A 22,840-nucleotide genomic window follows, 5' to 3' on the forward strand; every position below is an offset into this window, starting at 1 on the left:
TTTTATTATCAGCATCACTGGGCGTTGTGACTTTTTAAATGAACAGATTCTGGTCTTTCCCGGTTTTGATTTAATAGACAAATGTGTGCTGAACTAATTTGAATGTGTAATTACAACCAGCAAAGGCTGTCATTAATTTATATGGAAGCAAAGAGATCTGTGAAAATAAAAGGGACAAAAAGGGTTTAAATAGTGCGTTCACTTAAAGACCAACACATGAAGTGGATATTTACTGAGAAAATAACACAAAGCATGAAAATAAAAATGCAGTTGGGACTAATTAAACATAAACACGTTAAAATTACACGCAAAAATGGCTGCTTTCAAACTATCATCTCACTCCCCATTAGATAGCAACATGCAGCCACTTATATGTGTGATGCCACAGTTTTCTGCGACACCATGACAGATGAATACTTACGTCCCAGAAGTTTGAAAACAAGCTTCAGCCACAAGTTGAGCAGTTTTTTTTTTTTTTAAGGACTCATCAACACTTGTCCATTAGATACAAACCACTGCTGTGAGAGGCTTTATGTCTCATGGATGAGCGTGAGTGCAGGGCAGGGGGCTGTCATAATTTACACAAAAAAAGGAGGAAAAAAAAGATAATTGAAGACAAATCGTGTGACACCTAAGTGCTTGTCCTGTTAAACACGAGAGTAAACAAACTATGATTTTTAAACCTCTAAAACTTTACCAATATATATTTAAATGTTGTGCTAAAGCAGCACATTAGTGCAAAGTGCAAAATAATTTTGAATGGAATTATCAATGCTTTCCTGTTTACACCCTGCAGACATTTATGACAAATTTGAGCCGGGTTCAGACCTTTTTAGTCGTTGAAAGCTTTGCTGTTTTTCAGATCTTGATCTCGTGGAGGGACCTGACCTTTTGTGAGCGCTCACGTTTTTATTTGCCCTTTCCCTGGAGAGGTTTCATTATTCCCCGGTAAAAGCAGGACTCTGCACGGGCAGAACATGCACAACACGGTGCAGCATGACACATTTTGTTGTAAAGATCTTTATTAATGCAACAGTATTCAAGGCATTCCAGACTGACAATGAATGACTTCCATATGTGAACAGATATAAAACAATCTCAGTGACCTTACCTCTGCCAAAGAGACAATCCTGGGCATTATTCAGTTTTTACAGTGAATCCTTTAACACCACATTATTCTGTGTGAACAGGAGGCAGCACAAACCACATTAAATTTGTTCTTTTACATCAGCATTTGTGAACAGACTTTAACTTTCAGCGTATTCTAATCAGGAAGCAGAAGTGTAAGGATTGTGGACAGAACCGTTCCATAATTTCCGCTGCAGGTGGAAACACCAATTAGTGATTAATTGGAGGGGGAGGGAAAATAATAAACTGCAAACACCTGGACTGAGCAGAGTTGGGCCAATTGTTATCAATCAAATCATGAGTGAACAACGGGCAACTGGAAGAAATGGAACACACGCACTTCATAATCCAGAAAATGTGTGGCGTGTTGTTTAGAAATTAATGTTAGCAGGCAAAATTGAATGATCACAGTTGCATCTGTCAAATGGTTGGTCACTCAGTCGAAGTAGATTGATTTTGTGCGTGCAAACATGCTAATGTGAAGCAATAAAGAAGCTATAAGTTGAAAAATGTGGACAGCTTCTTTAGCACACAAAGAGCTTCTTTTTTTATTATTTATTTTAATTTGCATGCTTTAAGTCTAAACGTGCCTGACCTAAAGGTTTACCTTAACGCCACAAACTAATTCCGTCCCCCTTGGACAAACCTGGTGCCGTCACAGAGCTGCTGTGTCCCCTCTTTCTCACTTCTCAGTGAGAGCCCAGAGGTCACGGCGGGCTCTGGCAGCAATGTGACACTGTTACATCTCAGATTTTCATCTATTCTCACCGAAACCACCCGGAATCGCTCAGTTAACTGCAACATCAAAGAACACCAGAGTCAAAGACGTCAAATCGAATTGTGAGAAACTCGCAGCCGCCAGCTGCTGCACACAGGTCGGCCCATGTGCCGTGCATCGGGAGGAAGGGTTTGGTACATCTCATTAAACTGATCATTGTTTGGCCTCTTTCACAACGCAAAACAAGTCATCTTAACAGTTTATTTTATTGCCCATGCTCACATGGAGCAAATTGAGTCTCCCTCTAGCCTTGCATGCTTTCACTTTTTTTCTCTTTTTATGGCAAACCATATTTCAGTTGTGAGTAGCGAGTTGCCAATTTTTTCTCCGCCTTTCCCTTTGCTGATGGTGTGGACCCCTAAATCCATCCTGTGACAGCATTACAGCTAATATCCTGCCTGCTTTTTATGATATGGACACTTGGTGCGGAGTCGTACAAACAGAAACGTGAAGCGTCCAACTCATTCTTGGCCTCCATCTTGATTTTCAGTCGCATTGCCACAATCCTGCTGAGGCAGCTGGTGAAAAGAGACCCACGCCAAGAGCATTGCCATGATGATACCTCGTACCACATTTTGTGCTCCAAATGTTGCTTTTAATCACTGGTACAATTATAAAGGATGCACTGCGAAGCGCGGAAATATGATTGCAGTGTTAGTACCTGTCACCAGAATGTAGTTGATCTGCTGTTAAGCTGTGGTACAATACTACAGATGAGATGTCATAATGACTGGAAGGTCAGGGAAAATGTGTTACAAAAATGTGTTTTTAGCTCTCTGCTTGCTTCCAGAGACTCGTAACGTTTTTACTGTGGGAATTAAGGTTTTGGCTCCTGAACACCACTATGGCTTTATAAAAATTCTGAAACCGGCTTGGGGTCAAAAAAATAAAAACGCTTGAATAAAACAAATGGAAAATATCCAAACACACACACTCACACACATGACGTCCAAAAACACACAGCATGCAGAGCTCTCTGATGATGGATCTGTTATCAAAATCAGACGAAACAACACTGAGCCAAAAACAATTACAAAGCACCAAATGTTTCAGAGAAAAAAACAACCAGAAAAAAAACTTGTCAATATTAGCAGAGCTTTGAAAACAGCTGCAACTATGTGTGCAAGACAAATAACCATGTGAATTGTGATTCCATTTTCTTTCATTCCACTCTTGTTTTTTCCTGGAAGGATTTATCCACAAGGGAGGAGGAAAATGAAATCCATTTTTATTTTAAGCATTTGCACTCAAAACACAAGACAAGCCAAACAAGTCATATTTATTGCTCCTTGTCTTTCAAAACTATTCGAAAGGTCTGGGCTGCAGCCCACAGGAAAAAGACCTCACGCCCTCAACAGACCAAGGAGAAGAAATGTGGAAAATATGTGTTGATTTTTAAATTTCCAGCTCCAGATCACTGTGACTTTCAAGAGTGGTAATTTGTCACATTTAAACTGTCAAAATTAAAAACAACCCTTTACATTTTGTTGTGGTGAGACTTGAAAGACTTAAATTATGACTCGAACACAGACTATAAAATTAAACTGTACTCTGTCTACACACATATAAGTATGTTAATAACAGTTGGCTTTTTATAATGATGTCTAAATTATAAGAAAAAGGTCTGATCTGTGATAGCACCACAAGCAAATATTCCCTGAATGGGGTCATGTTGACCATTTTCTTAAATTCCGATTGATGAAAAAAAAAAAAAGATGAAAAAAAAATCATGCAACAACACAAAAGCAAAACTCATTGTACAAACAGTAATGACATCCTTAACAGTTTTCTTTTATTTCTCCCTCTTCTTATTTTTATTATTGTTATTATTTTCTTTTCTTGAAGGAAACATCACTTTGACAAAATGCTGTGATGTGAAATGATGGGGCGGAAATCTGTTACTGATTATCTTTGGCTGGTCATCCTCACTGCAAATAAGGACTCATTTTCAGACTCATCAGATAAACAGATGTCGTCAAGCTGCTCTGTATGTGAGAAGACCTCTCAATTGAACACTGCATTAATGCACCATATGCATAGTCTTTTTTTTTAATAATAACCACATTAAACCAAACTAAATTCATTACGTTTTCAGCTCTTTTTATACGTTTGTGATGTTTTATTTTGAAAAGCTGTTGGAATTCAGCATGGGTTCTGATTCAACCCGTTTTTCCTTCAAAATAAAATTATATGGAATCCAATATAGACCAAATGGGCCACAGAGCAGGTTTCTGGTATTTTCTTTTGTCAGCATGGGCTCTCATGGGTTAATTATTTTAGAAAAATGAATACAAGATGAAAATAGGAAGAGAGAAAAAATGTAGGCAAAAATGGCTCCACGGGGGTTGAACAGGTGACCATTTGGAACCGGAAGTTCGTGGATTCTTCTTTTTTTGGGCTTTATAAAACGGTTGAGGTCAGCCCTAAGGTGTGCAGTGACCGTTGGGGCTTTGCGCTTTGCGCAGGTGCGCGTCACGCACCTTTTTATTTATTTATTTATTTATTTATTTTGGAGTGAACAGACAAGTCCGAGCGAGTGTTTTCCAGAAAAAAAGGTGCGCAGCTTTGTCACCCCGCCGCGGCGCATTAATTGGAGTGGCCTCGTTTAGCAACACGTCAAAAAGGAGTGGGTGAGGGGGCTGAGGGGGGTGGACGCGACAGCCGCGTGTCAGCGCCTCCACAAATCTCCTACACGGTCTCAACTTTAATAGCGTGTCAGGCATCACAACTGATGCGATGGGGGTCACCGTGAGCCTATGCTTCACCATAACGAACCCTCCCGGTGGCAAGCGGAGATTAATGTCCCAATCAGTAATGCGGTTAAATGTGGAAAAAAAGGAGCTGCGTGACTTAAGATCTGCTGTGCTGCAAACAAACGCAAAAAGGCGTAAAGTCAAGGAGGGCGCATTGTTTTGCGCGAAACTAATCTCATTCCCAAAGATGGATGAAGTCTAAAAGTTGCAGCTCTGCGCCCCTGCATAGTCTCTCACGTGTGGAGTGCTCTGCGGTGTGAGAGTGGGAATTTCAAAATAAGCATCAAGAGTTTTGCATTTTTGAAGAAGACACGTTTTAATTTAGGCCCGAGACCTTTAATGGTTGTAATGCACCCCACATTTACATTTGCATAATTACACGCGATGCAGTTTCTTTACATATTTTTTTAAACAGTGGAAAAGAACATGTTTAATTTAGCTGAATCTCCACTAACTCATAACTTGATCCTTTAGATATAGTTGTCTTTTTTTAATATTTCATAATCATCACAAATGGTTTCATGGCTGCACACAAGGACTCTGGGGCTGTTTTAAATTCAAACACAGCGTCTTAGTAAATATGTGTACTTGACCTTTTTCTGTCTTTAGGTTCTTGACTAATTTTTATTATTTTTAGTTATTTTGGGATTCGAAACTGTCAAAAAAAGATATCACGTGTCAGCCTCATAGTTAAATTAAACTGATCCCAAATGTTATCGATTTAGTTCTCAGTGAGTGACAGCAGCCTGGCATGTAGATCAGAGCGCTGGCGAGAGCAGCCATACCTGAACGTTTCGCAGTCAGTCACATTGATTTGGTGTTTTCATGTCTAAAAAAACTTCAATACAAAAACCAAAAACTTTTGTTTTCGTTTTAACTTGGATACACTAAATGCGTGGCTTCTTTTTAGTCAGAAAACGTTCCCTCTGTAAAAACTGTGTCTAATATTTCGCTCACAGATCAGCTGCAGAGTGTCAGGCTCGGTTTACCGGCCACAAGTGCTGCTAATAAATATTCATGACGCTGGCGCCTGCGCTTTCCTCGATATCTGAGCGCTTGTCATTTCCAGACTTGTGCGTAAATACATTTGAAGTGGATGTTTTCCTGCGCTCCTATTTGATCTGGGATCTCTGGCCGCGCCGTGCAGCTGCAGCCTGCAGTCAACACATCTTTTACGGGCATTTTCTTTCTCTGTGTGCATGATCATTGTAAAGTAATGCGACAGGGCTATAAAGTAGGAATCAAACGAGATAGTTTGCGTTCTGTTGCGCTGGCACGCTTAAGAGCAGCGCCCCGGCTCTCTGGAGGCTTAAAGGTTTTAAGAGGAATATAAAGTCTGCAGAAATTTGGAGACAAACGAGCTTGAATTTAAACAAAAGTGCATTATAAGATTTTAAGATTTATGGTGTCATTTTTTTTCCACAGTTGAAATGATGACGGATTTTTTTGAGAACATTTGTTTTCATTTCCAAGCGAAATCTGTGCCTGCGCGCTGCTTTTAACACGATGTTTATTTTTCCGAACGCATATGTGAGGTTTTTTTTTTTGTTCTTCTTTCTCTAAAGCTGCAACATTTCCAGAGGGCTCTGTTTGCGTCTCGGAGTGCGCCAATGGAGCATCTGCGAAAAGAGACCAGGCTGCCAGTGTTAAATAGAGTCGAAAAAGTCATCTTATTGCCATCCTTCATTTATCCCCACATTTAATAGTCCGTGAAAAGGAAATATGAATACATTTCAATACATTTGAGCAATTCATCTGAGATGGTGGAAGTCTAGATGATATAAAGGCATCTTCTCCTTTGCCTCTATCTGACACCCCCCCCCCCCCCATGTTTATGACGCTTTATGTTGTTAATATAATTATTATTTTTAATTCCCCCCATAGAAGTTCAGGTGCGTCCGGCGTGTTGACAAAAGCTGCACCAGATCGTGGCTCTGTGCGCACTGGCAGCGTTAACCATGATCGGTGGCGGCTGCTGATGTGATCTCTGCCTAATGGGGCGGTCAAGCGAGCTGCAGCCAGGCACAATGAGGAGGAGGAGGAGGAGGAGGAAGGAAGGAGAAAGGGGGGAGGGAGGAGGAGAAGAAGAGCCTCACTCCCTGACTCTCCCTCAATCTATAAAATCCGAGGAAACGCGGGACAGAAAATAAATTAGATTTGAAAATTAGATTCCCGAACAATTAGGCTAAGCAACATAAAATGGCTTAGTCCGGTTTATACACTGAGGAACAACCGCCGTGATTAATCGATTTAATTTGCACATTCCTGGAGGGCAAAGTGTTTGATGTTAATTTTGGATAAACTGAAGATGCTGAAAAAGGGAAGGAGTGAATTTAGGAGTTATTGCCAAAAAGTTGAGTGGAAAAAAAATAAAATAAAAAGGTGGGATTTGGTGACACACACTCACACACACTTGGAGGAAAGAAAGTAAGTGCGTAAAAGTAAAAAAAATAAAAAAAAAATAGTGGATTTTTCTTCACCTCCTTGCAAGAAAAAAGTCAAAAGCATAACATGAGTGTGTTTCTGAATCCTTTAATATAGTACGAAATGTATCCAAACATTTTTCGTGTAAACTAAATTTTACATACGAGCGCATTTCTCCATAAATACCGATCATTTCTAACATGTCCTTTACATGCGGATAAATATGGAAAATTGAGCTACTTACATGTAATAATACTTCCTTTCAGACAAAGCAATTGACAGAGATTTTTTTTTATATTTCACGTACATAAACAGATTGACACGGATTTTGTTCAGGCTTTCACTACACGATTTATCGACATGACATTAAATAACAACAATGATACTGTGCTACTCAAACTGGAACTTGGACGAAAAATGTTGCACTTGGAGAGGCTAAAAGCACATTAATACTAAGAGTCGGTTAGATCGACGTGTAGACTGTAGTAATACTGAATAATTCACATTTTGGTACACAACTATAACATTCTTTTCCCCCCCATGAAGCCTATTCATCGCAATGAACCGTTTCTCCAAATATCAAGAGACCACATTTTTCCCCCCACAAATTCCCTTAAACTGTGATAGAATTATTTACAAAATAATATAATACATTTGGCCAACTTGGTGAAATCGTTATGTACAAAAATCCGGAGATAGCATGCTTATTTCAGATCTCTCTGTCTCTCTCTTTCTTTTTTTTCTTCATCAGTCTTTCAGTAAAAATAAAGGAGTATTGAAGAAAGAGGAAAAGGGGTCCGTGCGTCCTTTTTGTCCATGCAATCACTGACATTAAAGCGGCCTTTAACTGAACTCCTGTTTTTTCCCCATAGTCCATGATTCACTGGCTGACTTTTGAAAAATAAAAAAAGCATTTCTTTTTTTTATTATTTTGCAGTCTTTTTTCCTCTTTCCTTCCTTTTTTGTCAAAAATATTTACACGTACCATTCATTGAAATTCGACGACAGCGTGCTGTGGCTGGTTGTGTGGTGGACTGCTGACGCTGCTGGTGATATGGAGCTGCTGCTCTGGTTCTCTGTGGAGGGGGACACTATAGTGGGGGGCGTTGAAGACTCGTACCCTGAACTGGCAGCTGGGGAAGGCTGTGATCCTGGATTGGTGGATTCGTGGACCTGAAGCAGAAAAAAGAAACAGGGCGTTTAAATTATGTTGTTTGGTGAGGAAATACAACAACATAATACAACAATCCAAATATGTTGGAAAAATGCAACAAAAACAGAAATATATTTAATTTTTTTAAAGAGGAAAAAAAAAAGATTATAACAAATATCAACCACTGGAATTGGATATTAAAAATCACACAAAAGAACACTGGATTTTACCTTCATGTGTTTTCGCAGGGAGCTGGGATGTGTGTAGGATTTGTCGCACATTTTGCACAGATAGGGCTTATCCGACGTGTGGACGTGCATGTGCTTCTTGCGGTCACTGCTGTTTGCAAATCGTCTGTCGCAGCCGTCAAACTCACACTTAAAAGGCTTTTCACCTACATTATGCACAAAACAAACAAACAAATAAAACACGTGATTCATTACAAATATCTCTTTTTTTGCGTGAAAATAAAAAAAGCTCAGAAACCAAAACACGTAATTTTTTTTTTTTCCAATTGACTTTTTTTTTAATTTTGAGATTCTAAAAAAATAAGAACTGCTTAGAATAAACTGTAATTAAATAGAAATATAAATTATGTAATAAAATCCTCTTGTCTTAAATTCCAAGCAATAAACAAATATTATGATGACAGCTAAGGAGGCTTCATGCAGTAAATAACTACTCCATGCATAATTCTGATGAAATATTGTCAACATTATTTAGCAAATAAATTCAAAGCTATTTTTTAAAGAAAAATGTATTATAAGTTTTAGTCTGCGCTGCTTACCGGTGTGAGTCCTTTTGTGAATTTTTAGATTTTCCGAGCGCGCAAAGACTTTGCCACAGCCGGGGAACGGACACGGAAAGGGCTTTTCTCCGGTGTGTACTCGGATGTGATTTACAAGTTTGTATTTGGCTTTGAACGGCTTCCCTTCTCTGGAGCAGTCCTCCCAGTAGCAAACGTGGTTCGTCTGCTCCGGTCCCCCCACATGTTCCACGGTCAGATGGGTGACGAGCTCGTGCATCGTGCTGAAAGTTTTGTTGCACGACTTTTTGGGGTTTGTCAGCTGCTCCGGTTCGATCCACTTACAGATGAGCTCTTGTTTGATCGGCTGCCTCATGTATCGGAAGAAGGCCCCTGCTCCGTGGTGTGCGGCCATATTCATGTTCATGGGGCCGTAGCCGTGCAGCTGAGTCGAAGCATAGTGGTCGGATCTCGGGCTCGTAACGTGGCCGTACTGATCAGCCCGCCCGTACATGTCCCCCGAGAAGCCCAGCCGCATCTGGCTGTTGACCACGTTGGAAGACGCGTGGCTCGCCGCTTGCTCGTGCAGCCCGGGGAAGAGCAGGTGCCCCGCTGCATCGGAGTGTCCATGTGGCCCTGCGAAACTTCCGGAGGCAAACAGGCTGTGCTGCGCTCCGGTGGCATCCCCGAAACCCCGATTTCTGAAAAGAAAGTCCCTGGTGGAGTTGAAAGCCGCCGTGGAGTAAGAGCCAACGTGGGTCGGATGGTGATGGTGTCCCAAAGCGGCTGCCGCGTAGCCGGGCGCCTGGGAGGAAAACGCAGTCTGTCCGGAGCCGATGTCGTGGGAGCTGTGGTTTATTTTGAAGGCGCCCATCCCATCCGCGAATGGGTTTATCCCCAGCGCCACTTCTCTTTCCGTGACTTCGCCTGTTGAGTGATGCCGCGAGGAGCCGAAAGTAGTGACTCCTATGGTGGGATACTGCGGTCCTGCGTCCAGGAGCATCTTCAGTCTGGACTCTGAGACGACTGAGAGCAGGAATCAAAAAATCACTCACGGATATTCTTCCTCCCCCCTCTCTCTCGCTGTCTCTTGCACCTCACTGAACTGAGCAAACTCGAATCCACAGATTTTTCTGTTTACTTTCTACGACGCGCTCGGAATCCCCCTACAACGCTCATCTGATGCGCGCGCAAAATCATGTATTCATGCAATATTGTCTTTTGCGGTTTATCTTCCTGGGGCGCAACTTTCACCTACTCAGTCTGGTGGTGAGCTCTAGACTGATAGTCGCAATCATTCCTGCAGATAAATGAATTGAAAAGACAACACACAGTCCAGCCCTGATGAATGGGAGAGGAGGGGGGTGATCACGTGGCATCGCAGCCGCTCGTTCATTGGCGAAGCCCTTTTTGCACCCAATAACACGCACTCACCAAATAACAATCCACGGCGCAGGGCCCACACTTCTATTGGCCTCCTTACATCATCAGTCCCAGATATTGTAGGATTGCTGACTGGGAATTTGGTTAAAGGGCTGAATAACAACAAAACAAAAGTGTAAAAGCACGTTAGGCTGCGGCGATGTGGGGACGCCAGGCAATGAAAGGAAAATGTCAGGTCTTCTTCGAGAACATTTGAACACATTAGGTTTGCAAACACAACCCTTTCAGCTATGTTATCTTACAATATGAGAACCACGCGTGACGTTTGATCAATTGATTCCCAGTGGGTAGGATAAATGTGAGAAGAGCGTCTTTTCCTAAAATAGAAAACCCTTTAAAGTCTAACAATCTCTCTCTTGGAATGCCTGCTTCCTAAACTGTCACCTCTAAAAGGAATTCCTATTGTTGTCTGCCTTTCACGCAGTCTCTGTTTCTCACTCAAACCCTCCCAGAACATCTGCGCTTTGAATTTCCACGCCACACTCACCAACATGCTGTGAAAGCGCGCCTTGAATGCACAGGTCAGCGTTTAACTATTTCACAATTCCAAATTGTCCCAGTAACAGTTTGGCAGCTTGCACTCTTGCAACTTACTCATGCTTTGCAAACCACTGGTGCATATGTGCGTAAAAAACGTTGTGGGCTTTCGAGGTTACAAAGTGGGACTTGCGGCGCGCGCTGCAGGAGTCTCCGGCCAATGGAGTTCAAAGCCACATGCGCAACCACACCGTGCAAAAGCATGAAAATATCTTCTCAGCTACTAGTTTGAGCATACTGGAAGTCTGCCAGCAAGAAAGGAGGGGACGATTTTTACTTTTCTGTTTAACACACACTACCAAGTTTGCCCGTGTGTCTTTATTCTGATTTGGAACATTTGGAGGAATCTTTCAACAGGTGGAACGCGGTAAGAATGGCATTTCCGTAGAAACCCGAGGTCACAGATAGCACTAGAGGTCAAACAAACTACCAAGAAAGTGGAAAATAAGTTCTTTCTCGGTAAAAAAAAAAAGGCATTGCTTTATGTATTTTTTAAATAATTCAAAAGCCAGTCGCAGCTTTAGTGACACAATGTGTAGATTTGAGCTTTTCACAAAGATTTAGAGGGAAAATAAAGCCAAAGTGAGGAAAGTGTGAAGGCGCTTGTTGCAAAACCCAGTAGTTTTGTTTTTGATCCCACACAGTTAACCGTGCTTATAATATCCAGGAGTGCACGAGTGAGTAAGTGCACATCTTGGACCAGAAATAGCACCGCAGAGTTTTGCATTACGCTGGTGCTGCTTCAGAATGCTTCAACTGCGAGTCCCGTGAATCTCGCGCGTAAAGGCCTGTTAATAAACATCTTTGGGATCCCTCGCGTCTCCAAATATTGACTCAGTTTCTAACGCGCGAGATATGCCACTGTCAGCAAAGCTCTTGACGAGTTAATTCATGCAGCATTCAAAGATATTAGACCCGCTTTATCCTCCCAAAGTTAGGCAAAAATATTGGTCCCCTTCGATTAGTTCCTTTTAGTCACGAGCAGAGTATGTAAATCAAAAATCAATGTATTTTTGTTGCAACAATTGAAAAGTTTTATATTTAATGTGCATGTGCTAAAGAATTGCTACCATTACAAGATATACATTCAGAGCAAAGTCATATTTGCAACTAAAACGTTTTGTTTGCATTGAAACAGGCTTATTCTCAGGTTATAATTGAATTTATAAGGGCACATCACGTCATATTTTTTGTTGTTGCACATTTTTGTTAGTTTTTGTACACAGCTGATGCTTAAGTCCTTTACTTAAAAAAGATATATACATATTTTAAAAATGATCCCGAAAAGTTAAATCCACTTTTTGTCAACTTATTTGTCTTCCAAACCTGCAAACTGGGGTGACCGCGGCTGAAAGAAAAATGATCCACACCAACACAAGCAACATCTGCTGAACAACGAAATACTTCACACACTTCAGTGTAAGATTCCATCAGCTGTTACTTACAGAAGCCTTTCGACTTATTTTGCTCTTTGCTGTGCAACGGCACCACCTCCTGTGACCCTCATGTGCCGCCGTCCTCGGTCTTCAGCAAAATTACCCCGGATCATAACAACAGGTCTTGTCCAATACACTTTTCTCCTCGGAACAATGATCGCGCCTCGCCCTTTTCACTAATAAGACAAACGGATTCCACCGGGCGGACCCCAGAATTCACCGCGGAGAGAGGCAAACAACTGGATCTGCACGTTTCACAGCCCATATCTAAGCACTCTGGACTATTTTGAACATCGAGTTTTGCTGCGAATAACTTTTTTTCTTCGATCAAAACCGATCTTTTACGCGCGGACAGCGGTGCGTAATCCGTGCGTAAAGTTGACCGGCATGCACGACGGAGTAAAAACAAACACTTCAATGTATCATTTGAGATTCGTAGAACTTATTTAGTGCCATTCTGTATGTGTATTTGCCGCCCAGTTTAATAATCGCATATAGTGAAAGTGAATGGAGAGCAACAAATTTTCTTTGCACAGTTGTATTTCTTTTTTTCTTTTTGCCGCCATAGACGGCGGGAAAAGTCGCCCGTTTATCTGGATAAACTTTGTTGGAGTTTTTATGTTACAAAAATATTTTGCATAACAACTATTTTCCTATCCCAAGCTTTGCCTCAGGCACTGCGCATGCGTGCTGGCTGCTGCTGTCACTAAGACATTTTTCATCACGCTGGAAACTGTCACCGGTGACGTCAATCACAGAGCTCTGACCAATTAGAATTCGCGGTGATTGTTTAGCTCCACGGGCTGCAGCGCCTACCATGAATCTCTATTCAGTATCAAAGCGTCCTGCTGCTGCCTCTCAACCGAATGGGATTCCATGTTGTCTGCAGATAGGCTTAACTTATAAAGTTTTTTCCTTTATTTTTTTCATTGCGATTAAAATATATTTGTCATCATCATTATTATTTTGCCTGCTGTCAAGTTATTCTAAAATTAGGAAGTAATGAGCGTGGATGCTTTGGGAAGCCCCGTGATGGACCCTACGTTTTCCAAACGGAACACGGCGCTGAGATTAGTTGACTTGGCAGGGGCTCACCACCATCACCATCATCACCACCATACCCCTCAGAGCGTGACAGGCTTCCCGGGGTTCAGCAGCCATCCACACTCAATGGCTCACTCGCACCCTGGGGAGATTACTGCGGAACCCCGCCTGGGGCCGAGTCCATTCGGGCCAGAACACATGGGGCACTCCGCGGCCCTCAAAATCAGCCCAGCCCATCATTATCCCCACCACCATCACCACCACCACAATCATCATATGGCAGGCCACAGTGAAGTGGTCTCCAGTCAAACGGGAGCTTTTGGCCCGGTTCAGGCGACATCGGTCCCTTATTCTATGTCTCACTCGGCCCAGGCTTTATCCGCAGGTAGGGATTTCCTCTTCAGGAGAGATCTGACAGCTCAAGCCATGCCAGTGCTGACTGACCAGACTGCTGGTTCAGCCTCTCACCACGGAATGTTTGTTTCAACAACAGGTAGCTATCCGGGACACTATGGTCATCACCCTGACGCCGGGAACCATACAGCCCTCTTCCCCGGACTTCACCACGAGCAGAATTCGAGCGGATCACCGGGTGGCCAAGCCCTGAGTGGACAAATAAGGTTAGGACTACCTGGAGAAATGTACGTTAGATCGGATCACTTAAGTCAAGTAGCAAGCTCCAGGGCTGATCCGTTCTCCGCTTCGCCTCTGCATGGCTACGGCGGTCTGAATCTCAACATGAATCTGAGCGCTCACCACCACCACCACGGAGCCGGTGCGTTTTTCCGCTACATGAGGCAGCCCATAAAGCAAGAGCTGATCTGCAAGTGGCTGGAGCCGGAGCACTCGCCAAAGAAACTTTGCTCCAAAACTTACAGCACCATGCACGAACTCGTTACGCATGTGACGGTGGAGCACGTCGGAGGACCGGAGCAGGCGAACCACATTTGTTTTTGGGAAGAGTGCCCGCGGGAAGGCAAGCCGTTCAAAGCAAAGTACAAACTTGTGAATCATATTCGAGTGCACACCGGGGAGAAGCCGTTTCCATGCCCGTTTCCTGGTTGTGGAAAAGTTTTTGCGAGATCGGAGAATCTGAAGATCCACAAAAGAACGCACACAGGTCAGTGGAGATCATATCTGTGTGCATCATGCATATTTTATGTGCAAAGTTAATGCGTCATTAATTTATGGTGGCATTCACCGCACCATAATAGGATTGTAGCACAACCTTTAAGCGTAAAATGCCATTTTTAATCCTACATTACCCTGACGTTACGCGTAAAGATCCACATAAGTGATTGAAAACAATTAATCAGCCTGCGCTCCTGATGCACAGGAGCAACGAACCACCTGTATGAGTTGCATCAATTGTCCCAAGTTTCTTTAAATTGTTGGCTATGGAGATTGGGTTGCGGATCACTCAGGAGTTTGAGGACTCAGCGTCCTGTACACCACAGCACAAAGACTAAAGCCCACGTCATGTCTTGTCAAAAAGTAGCTTTTGATGCATGCCAAACATGCCTGCTCGCTGAAGTTAGAGAGATTCGTCCCCACGTGCAGTAATTGATATAATGATGTCTCATGTCTGCTTTTGCAGTTTATATCTTAAATATGCTCATCCCTTATTATCTTAAGAAATATTTGCATGGTTATGCCACACTAAATTAGAGTTTGTCTTCCGTTTTTCTATCTGCATACACTGAAGATATTATTTCTGTTAAAAAAATACATTCGTTTTTTTTCTTTTGTATGCTCCCTCTCAACTCCATGAGTGTGTATGTGCACTTTAAAGTTTTAAAAAAACACCAATCTGTTTGGCAAATGCAAAACGATTCACTTCGAGTCCACAGACGCATGGCTGTCTGTGCACAGACTGGCGGATTTGAGATTCAACAGCTCGGAATTAATAGTAAAATCATATAATGATTCAATATGGCTGCCTGTACTGTGAGCCAGTGACGTGCTGTGTGTATGGGAGGGAAAACGGGCCTCAAAATGTCGAGTCAGACTTGTAAATTAATACTACAGTCCCCCTTTTTTTATCATCGTTGGCTGCGTGGCGCTCCCCCTCTGCAGCAATTCTGTACCCCTATGTATTATTCATATAATTTGCTCACATTACCTAAGTACAAATCTGTTAAATTATTTCTGTGTGTTGACTCCCGAGGGGCCTGGTCTTTGGTATCATGTTTAAAACCTAACCGAAAGTGTGGTTATGACTGGGGCTGCCCCTGGGGTCTATTCCTCGACGGTTTCTTGTACTACACTAATATCCCTGATTGGCCCTCTCAACCCAACAGCTGAAGGTCAAATTGATATTCCACCCGCAAGTGTAATTAGACAGAAGCAATTACATATTCTCCAACGCTTTAATAGGTGGAGAAAAATCAGCGAACGATTCCTGCCTAATTTATTCAGATTGTATTTTTTTAACCCCCCCCCCCCCCCTTCCCCTACTCTCCCCTTTCTGCTTTGTCACCTAATCAGGTGCAAATACTTTTAACTTTGGCATTTTAAATAAATGCCAAAAAAAAACGTTTCCCCCACAGACCAGGGAGGCTGTATTGATGCCCAGGGTGGGTGGATGCGTTTTTTTCCAGACCTGTCGCATGTCAGTGATCATAAACTGCATGTTTTGACGCGTGCGCGCGCCAGATTTGAACCCGGGACAGTGGGGGCTCACCCCCTCCCCCAGCGTTGATTTCTATCTCATCAGAAAAACTTTTAAGTAAAAGAATAACAATATTAATGCCATCGCTTTTAATCATTATCAACACCATTATAATTACTGATAATAATGTCAAAAAGAGGATGAATCATTCATGCAGCATCCATTTGCCGGTATTGATCCTAATCTTGTCTCCATGGTTACCAACAGGTGAGAAGCCCTTCAAATGTGAGTTTGACGGCTGCGACAGACGCTTCGCCAACAGCAGCGACCGGAAAAAGCACTCCCACGTCCACACCAGCGATAAGCCCTACAACTGTAAAGTGCGAGGCTGCGATAAGTCCTACACGCACCCCAGCTCCCTGAGGAAACACATGAAGGTGCACTGCAAGTCTCCTCCGCCCAGTTCGGGCTACGAGTCTTCGACCCCTTCCCTGGTCTCCCCCTCCTCAGACTTGGGCAGGGAGCCAGCGGGCTCCTCTGTGCTGTCCGAGCCGCTCGGAGCCTCCCAGTCAGCCAATTTAAGCGAGTGGTACGTGTGCCAAAGCTCAGGTGCCAGCGGCGCCCAAACACCACCCAGCGGTCAGTCCACACCGGATCACGCACATGATCCGCCTTACAGAAACCCGCAACCGAGGGATGCGTTTTAGCGCAAATGATCTAAAGGTTATTTAGAAGAAATAATGGGTTTGGCTTTGGCCCCAGCCTACCTGCGAGGCCCCACTGGTCCACTTTTGTGAATGAGCCACCAAACAGACAGCCAAGACACTTAACCACTGTGGAAGGAAATGTCCTCTCCTTAGAAACGTGCGAACTTCAGACCGCAGTTATTTCAAACCCCGCTGGCTCTGTGACCATATCCGCCCTGACTGCTCCACTTGCGGAGACAGTCGTGTAATTCTGTTAGAGAAAAGAAAAAAAATAACGTGGTTTATTACTATAGGCTCTAGGCATGTCGGTGTAACATGAATTTGTAAATACAATCTTGAATATGTTTTTATTTATTTTTATTTTGGGGACTTATGATACTGAATTTCAGTTTTGTAATATTGAACCAAAGTGCGCGTTTGAACATGTACATTTGTACATTTTTGTATAGGTTTTATTGTGTCGATGTCAATAGTTTTGTAAAAGTCTGTCTGGGCAGGTTTTCTCACCTGCAGCTCCTATTTGTACAAACATTTATGTTTATATCTTTATTATTTTTTTCTGACATTGTGCAACAATTCACTTGTTTCATATCTACAGGATATTTGGTACTCAAACGTGGATTTCTTAATGTTTTTTTTTAAGTGGGCATTTTGTGACTTTTGTATACCTGTCGTCAAGATTTTCTTTTGTCTGAAATCGATCGGCACTCAAACTCCGAATTGCCTTGTTCTTTGTGAGTATTTTGAATAAATCATATGATAAAAGAGGGGATTTTTTATGTTTTAAAATTAGAGTTTTATAACAAATTTCTTCTTTATTTATTTATTTTTAAAAACATTTTAAGCCTTCAAAATTCAAAACAAAATATGCATGATTTTGTTTTATTCCAAGGGAAAAAAATGCTCCAACACAACACCAAAAAGTATTTATTTATTGGAGTTATTTGAATTTTATTTTATTTCCCTCGTGCTCTCGGTTGCGCACCTCCTCAGCTCCTCTGAGCTGTGTTTTGTGTGCCTGTGTGTGTGTGTTTTTTTCCCTTTTTCTGCAGACGTGAGCAGAGTTTGTTGAAAGGCAACAATATTCGGATCCAGACTTCAAAGAGTTTTTTGCACAAAGCACCATTTTTTTCACGACGGTGAATCCTCATGGTGAATTAAGATTTCTATAGCAATAGCCAAGTCAAACTCAAATGATATGGGGCCAAGTCCGAGGACTCAAAAGCGCGCTCTAAAGAATGTAATATTTGCTTCCCATGGGGTAGGAAACGGTAATCTATGTCCTTTATGCTGCAGACCAGAGCGGCATAAAGAAGAAGAAAATATTCTTTTGCTCAGGGCCTACTTTACGACAATCAAAGGAGAAGCCGCTTAGCGCAGTTGTCCCACACCATAATAGACCCGCTTTGCAAGGAGCAGCTCAAAAGATACATTTAATCATAATTCGGCTTTTATATGAATTATACAAAGAGCTTGTCTTTTAAGTTTAGGACGCGCATTTTTTTTTTCAATTCAATAAAAAAATACGTTTTTATTTATATAAAGATTTGTACATAAAACGCTTTTATTGTCTGCAGAAGAAGAGTTAAAGTAAGTTTGAGACAGATAAAAAAAAGAGGAGGGTGATGCCTCAAATTTTCTGCATGTGAGGAAGGTTTTGCCTTTGTAAGGAAAGGAGCCCAACAAACAAGAACAAGACAGTTGAGTTTCAATTCTAAGGGTCTTTGAAGTGGGACTTCATATCAGAGGGATTCTTCTGGGTCGTCTGAACGACGCAGATGACACGGAAAGCCTTTTGTCAGCGCGCTGTTTCTGAGCTCCTCTCCGCTGGGCCTCCTGAAAGCTCGCAGCTCCATGCGAGCATCAAACCAGACGCACAAAAACAAAACAAAAAAGAGCAACACTTAAATGATGTTTGAGGGTTTCTTTCTGGATTTGGAGGGAAGGTGGAGAAGCGCGTAAAATGGGAGACCCGCTAAAATCGTGTGCATTGGAGTGAATTCGTGGGACTTTTAAGAGCAAACCTTATAGTCAAAAAGCAACTGGGTTTGGGTTAGAGCAAGCTTAGATCTGAACCTGGTTGGATGGTTTGTGCGCGTGCGTTTTAGCAGAGACAAATGATGATTCTTAACTTTTATCAAAGCCTGCAGGGTCTGAGCAGCCTCAGATCTGATAGCCTGCAGGTCAACAATCAAGAACAGGTGTGTGCGTGTGTGAGAGGGCGTTCATGAATCTTCCCTACACGAATGCCACTCCAAAAAAAAAAAATAAAAACAAAAAAATAACAGGAACTACTGTGCAGTTTTACCGGAAATACACATTCACAATGAACGGAGTTCAGAAAATAGAAGGGGAGGCTTAAAGTTCCAAAAAAGAAAGAGAAAATGAATTCATTTAATTTTTCTTCTTTGTCCCCGCCAAAGCTGCATCTGAAGACTCATTTAGGTGTGAAATATCATTTCTTTGTAAAATAATGGAGGCGGTAATCCGACTTCCGGAAACTGTCCAGCATTATTGAACAAAGCCCCTTTAATAGGGGGATTAGCAGTCTTGGAGTAAAAGGCTCGCCAACCCCTCCTCCCCTCTCTCAACCCCCTTCTTCTACTACCCCCCGCCCTCCCCACGCTCCAACTCCAACCATCAGCACCTCCGACAGCAAGCAGGTCACAATAATCAGCGATGAAGTGGCCGAAATTGGCGTGGAAATTAAAAAGAAAGAGACAGGTGCAACAAAGGCCCCAGCAGAGCTCATACAGGCACACTTAAAAATCTGATTTTAGTTTTTTTTTATCATGTAAAAGGCCGATTAATTAAAATATGCTTTTAAAAATGAATCATATCATAAAAATATGTATGATGTGCTTCTCAAGGGGCATTCTAGGAAGTTTAGGAGTGCGCAGGCGCGAGGACCAACGGCAAATTCACCTCCTCAAATTAATCAGAATATTGTCTTCTGATACCAGTTAAGGTTTGCTCAACCAGAGGGGTGGTGTAGGTGCAACATCGCGTGACTGTGATATATTGCTTCCGTCGAAAAGATTTATGACAGCCTTTAAAGCTGAATTAACTGAAATCCGCAAATAAAACGTTAAGCAACAAGAGGTGAGGCGGGTTTAAGGCCGCGCTGTGTTCCTGCATGTAGCAGACAAAATGAGACACGAAAGGGGGAGAAGGAGGGAGAAAAAAGGTGCACATGCCAATGGGAGCCTTAAGACCGCCTCTTTTCCTTCCACACCCCCAAATTTTGCGGATTACCGTCAGCCACATTTCAGGAAAATAAGTTATTTTATGAGCCTTCCAATGCGAATAAGCCCCCCTCCTCCTCCTCCGGCAGCCTTTAGGCCCGAACACGAAGTTCTAACAACCTCCACATTATATAGCAGAATGTGCCACATACTTCACACCTGCGCTCTGAATAGCAGCTCCCTTTCAGCGCGCGATACGCCTGTTGGCCTTGCTTTCAATGCAGCTGCACGAGTGAATCAGCGAGCCGCTTATTTGGTCTCTTTTGATGTGAGATGTCTCATTTGATGGGGCAAATCTGAACTCAACTAGTTAGCAGCAACTCTGATGACTTCTATTCTCTCCCGCGAGCCCTTCCGCCAGCGCGAGGGAACTTGTTGATGCAACTTCCCAGATCAAAACAGGCTTTTTTTGGAGTCTCTTCTCGCAGTTGAAGGAGATCATGTGAAGAACAAAAACAAACCATTGGGATTTACAACATGCACTTTTTTTTTACCAGCAGATACTTGATTGTAGACAGTGCTTTCCCGCAGCATTTAATTACTTCCCCCGCACATCTACAGCTTTTATTTATCAAAAACATGATTTTTCAAATAATTTTGCTTCAATTTAAAGGGAAAAAACATTAGAAGAAGTGAAGATACTTAGACTCTTGAAAAAGTTACCCAAAACTTCCCTCATGTTTGACACTCATAAAGAATAATATGCATAAACAGCAAGAAATAGAGACGTTTCCATGTTTTTACGCATGCACGTGCAGTAATCATATCCGAAACACATCTCACTCTGCAGAGCCCAGCGTGACTCAGTTGTTTGATGACAGTAGTTTTACTCATTCATTTCGATAGCAATAATAAAAAAGACAACAAAAACAACTTAACAGGGAGAAAACTTCTTCCATGGTAGAAATAGCGCGCCGCCCTTTACAGGTAAACATATATGGAAAAGTTTGTTAATTTAGTTCAACAAGAAAAAAGTAAAGAAGAAACATAATTAAAAAAAAACACAATTTATCAAATTAAAGCACATAACTAACTAACTAAATAAATGCAGACATAAATAAATAAATAAATAAATAAATAAATAAATAAATAAATAAATAAATAAATAAATAAATAAATATTTAACAAGTTTTGCGTTAAAGTTATTTTGAACTGAAAAAAAAAAAAACATAAGAGACTTTTCTTGACTCCGTTAAGTGCCTCACAAACAAGGAAATGGACCGTTTTAGGACAAAAAGAACCCTCCTACTGATTTCGCCGGAGCCATAATGGCGAAAGTGAGTTCACACACTCGATTTAAAAACAGAGACAGTCGCCATATCATCATATATCAAAATAACACCCAGTATTAAGTGATGCAGATGCTGCCAGCATTATGAATCATTGCTTTATCTGCACTATTTCACCCGTCAGATGAAGGAAATATGTTCCAAACAGACAAGCAAATGCACAGTTTGAGGAAGAACATAATGCATGTGATCACTCTAGCAGTATCGAAGACTTTGGGTCATTTCGCCATCTCCCGCAGGAAAGACATTACGCCTCTCGTATTTACATACTCTTTAATATTTGTCAAACATTCATAAATTACACTCTAATGAAATGTTCGACGGTCCTTGGAGATGGAGCTAATGAAGACTTGCTTTTGACACATCTTTGTTAGGTTTTGATACCACTCCTTCTATCACGCTCTATTAACTATTATTATGCTCATGTCAGGACACCGCTGACACGTTGCGACACCAGGATCACCTGCTGGAGGTGGGCACCTCATGGGATGTTAAGGACCTCCATATAAACAAGTCATGAATTTAGATTTAGCTATTTATGCAACAAAAGAGAACAGAACGCGAATTTTTGTTCATTTGATGCAGCTTAAAATGGTATTTTTTGTTTTATTTGTAATTTTTAAAACGTTTTGGAGCAAAATATTATTAGCGAAATCTTAAGTTTATGATTTTGCGGAAATATAATAGCACAATTTGTTAATATTTACACATTTTGACTGTGCGCACAGCTGCTCGTGTGCGTAAAGAGACTCATAGAGGACTGAAACTGTGAATCAAAGAAAAGAGGCAATATTAATGATAAAAGAGCTTCATTTCCAGAAAGCATCTTAATCTTGTTATTACCTTTTTTCTTTTTTTTTTTTTTACTACGGAACGCACTGGTCGCGGGTCGAGATGGACTCAATAAAGCGCACTGTAAAGCGCAGCTGAATGGAGGTTTTGTCAGAGCAATAAAATAGATCCTTGGAGACGTGTTTATTTGACAGAGCAAATCCGCAGCGCGTCAAGGTTGTCATATTCCCCCCTCAGTATTCAATGCAAATTCCGGGGCATAATCAGATGCAGCAGCATGACGCGTTTATTACTTTGTCAATCATTTTGGAGACCAAAGTATTGAAACAAAGCGAGTCCGCTAATACAATTAAAGAAAACTCCTCCAGCGCTTTTCAACGCCTCACTGAGGTCAAAGCAGCAAAAAAAGAAAAATAAAGTAAACTACAATCAAAATAGTTTCAGTCAATACGAAGAGACACAAAGAAACACAGTTTTGGTTTTTAATGTAAAATCTGACGTCTTGCTAAAACTTTGGTTTTAACTATAATCTATCCCTTAAAATAGGATTGAGTTATCTTCATAAAGTAAATGTGTCCCACGAGTAACTTAGAACAGACCAGAACCAAAGTCCAGCAGACTAGTTATTTTATTTCCAAAGAAAATCCCCACCGGGCCTGAAATCCACACATAAATTAGAAGCAAACCGTTTTTTCTTTAAAGGAGGCCTCGCAAAGAGAACTACGGCAGAGCAGAGAAATCATTCTCCTCTCACA

The 22,840-nt window shown here is 41.7% G+C and overlaps 2 protein-coding genes across 3 annotated transcripts; one reads left to right on the top strand and one right to left on the bottom strand.

The window, feature by feature from the left end:
- Positions 1-7,175: 7,175 nt before the first annotated feature.
- On the bottom strand, positions 7,176-10,292 carry zic1 (Zic family member 1). Its single transcript, XM_004081093.4, has 3 exons — positions 9,024-10,292; positions 8,467-8,630; positions 7,176-8,256 (listed from the first exon to the last, which is right to left on the bottom strand). The coding sequence occupies exons 1-3, from the start codon at positions 9,982-9,984 to the stop codon at positions 8,059-8,061; spliced, it is 1,323 nt and encodes a 440-aa protein (XP_004081141.1). The 5' UTR covers positions 9,985-10,292; the 3' UTR covers positions 7,176-8,058.
- A 154-nt stretch (positions 10,293-10,446) lies between these two features.
- On the top strand, positions 10,447-17,531 carry zic4 (Zic family member 4). Of its 2 annotated transcripts, XM_004081094.4 has the most exons (3): positions 10,447-13,826; positions 13,935-14,561; positions 16,320-17,531. In XM_004081094.4, exons 1-3 carry the CDS (start codon positions 13,400-13,402, stop codon positions 16,757-16,759), a joined length of 1,494 nt encoding a protein of 497 aa, XP_004081142.1. In that variant the 5' UTR covers positions 10,447-13,399; the 3' UTR covers positions 16,760-17,531. The 2 variants fall into 2 exon arrangements, with proteins under 2 accessions (XP_004081142.1, XP_011487273.1); XM_011488971.2 differs by having other exon boundaries at positions 13,400-14,561.
- Positions 17,532-22,840: the final 5,309 nt, after the last annotated feature.

Source organism: Oryzias latipes, chromosome 20 (genome assembly GCF_002234675.1).
Source record: "Oryzias latipes chromosome 20, ASM223467v1".
NCBI lineage: Eukaryota > Metazoa > Chordata > Actinopteri > Beloniformes > Adrianichthyidae > Oryzias > Oryzias latipes.

What these genes read in the sequence shown, in the direction of transcription:
- zic1 (XM_004081093.4), bottom strand. Translation starts at nt 9,984, where the DNA reads ATGCTCCTGGACGCAGGACCGCAGTATCCCACCATAGGAGTCACTACT. An exon ending in TCACAAAAGGACTCACACCG is followed by an intron (nt 8,631 to 9,023) that starts GTAAGCAGCGCA and finishes TGCATAATGTAG; the next exon opens with GTGAAAAGCCTTTTAAGTGT. An exon ending in CCCTGCGAAAACACATGAAG is followed by an intron (nt 8,257 to 8,466) that starts GTAAAATCCAGT and finishes TTTCTGCTTCAG; the next exon opens with GTCCACGAATCCACCAATCC.
- zic4 (XM_011488971.2), top strand. Translation starts at nt 13,400, where the DNA reads ATGAGCGTGGATGCTTTGGGAAGCCCCGTGATGGACCCTACGTTTTCC. An exon ending in CCACAAAAGAACGCACACAG is followed by an intron (nt 14,562 to 16,319) that starts GTCAGTGGAGAT and finishes GGTTACCAACAG; the next exon opens with GTGAGAAGCCCTTCAAATGT.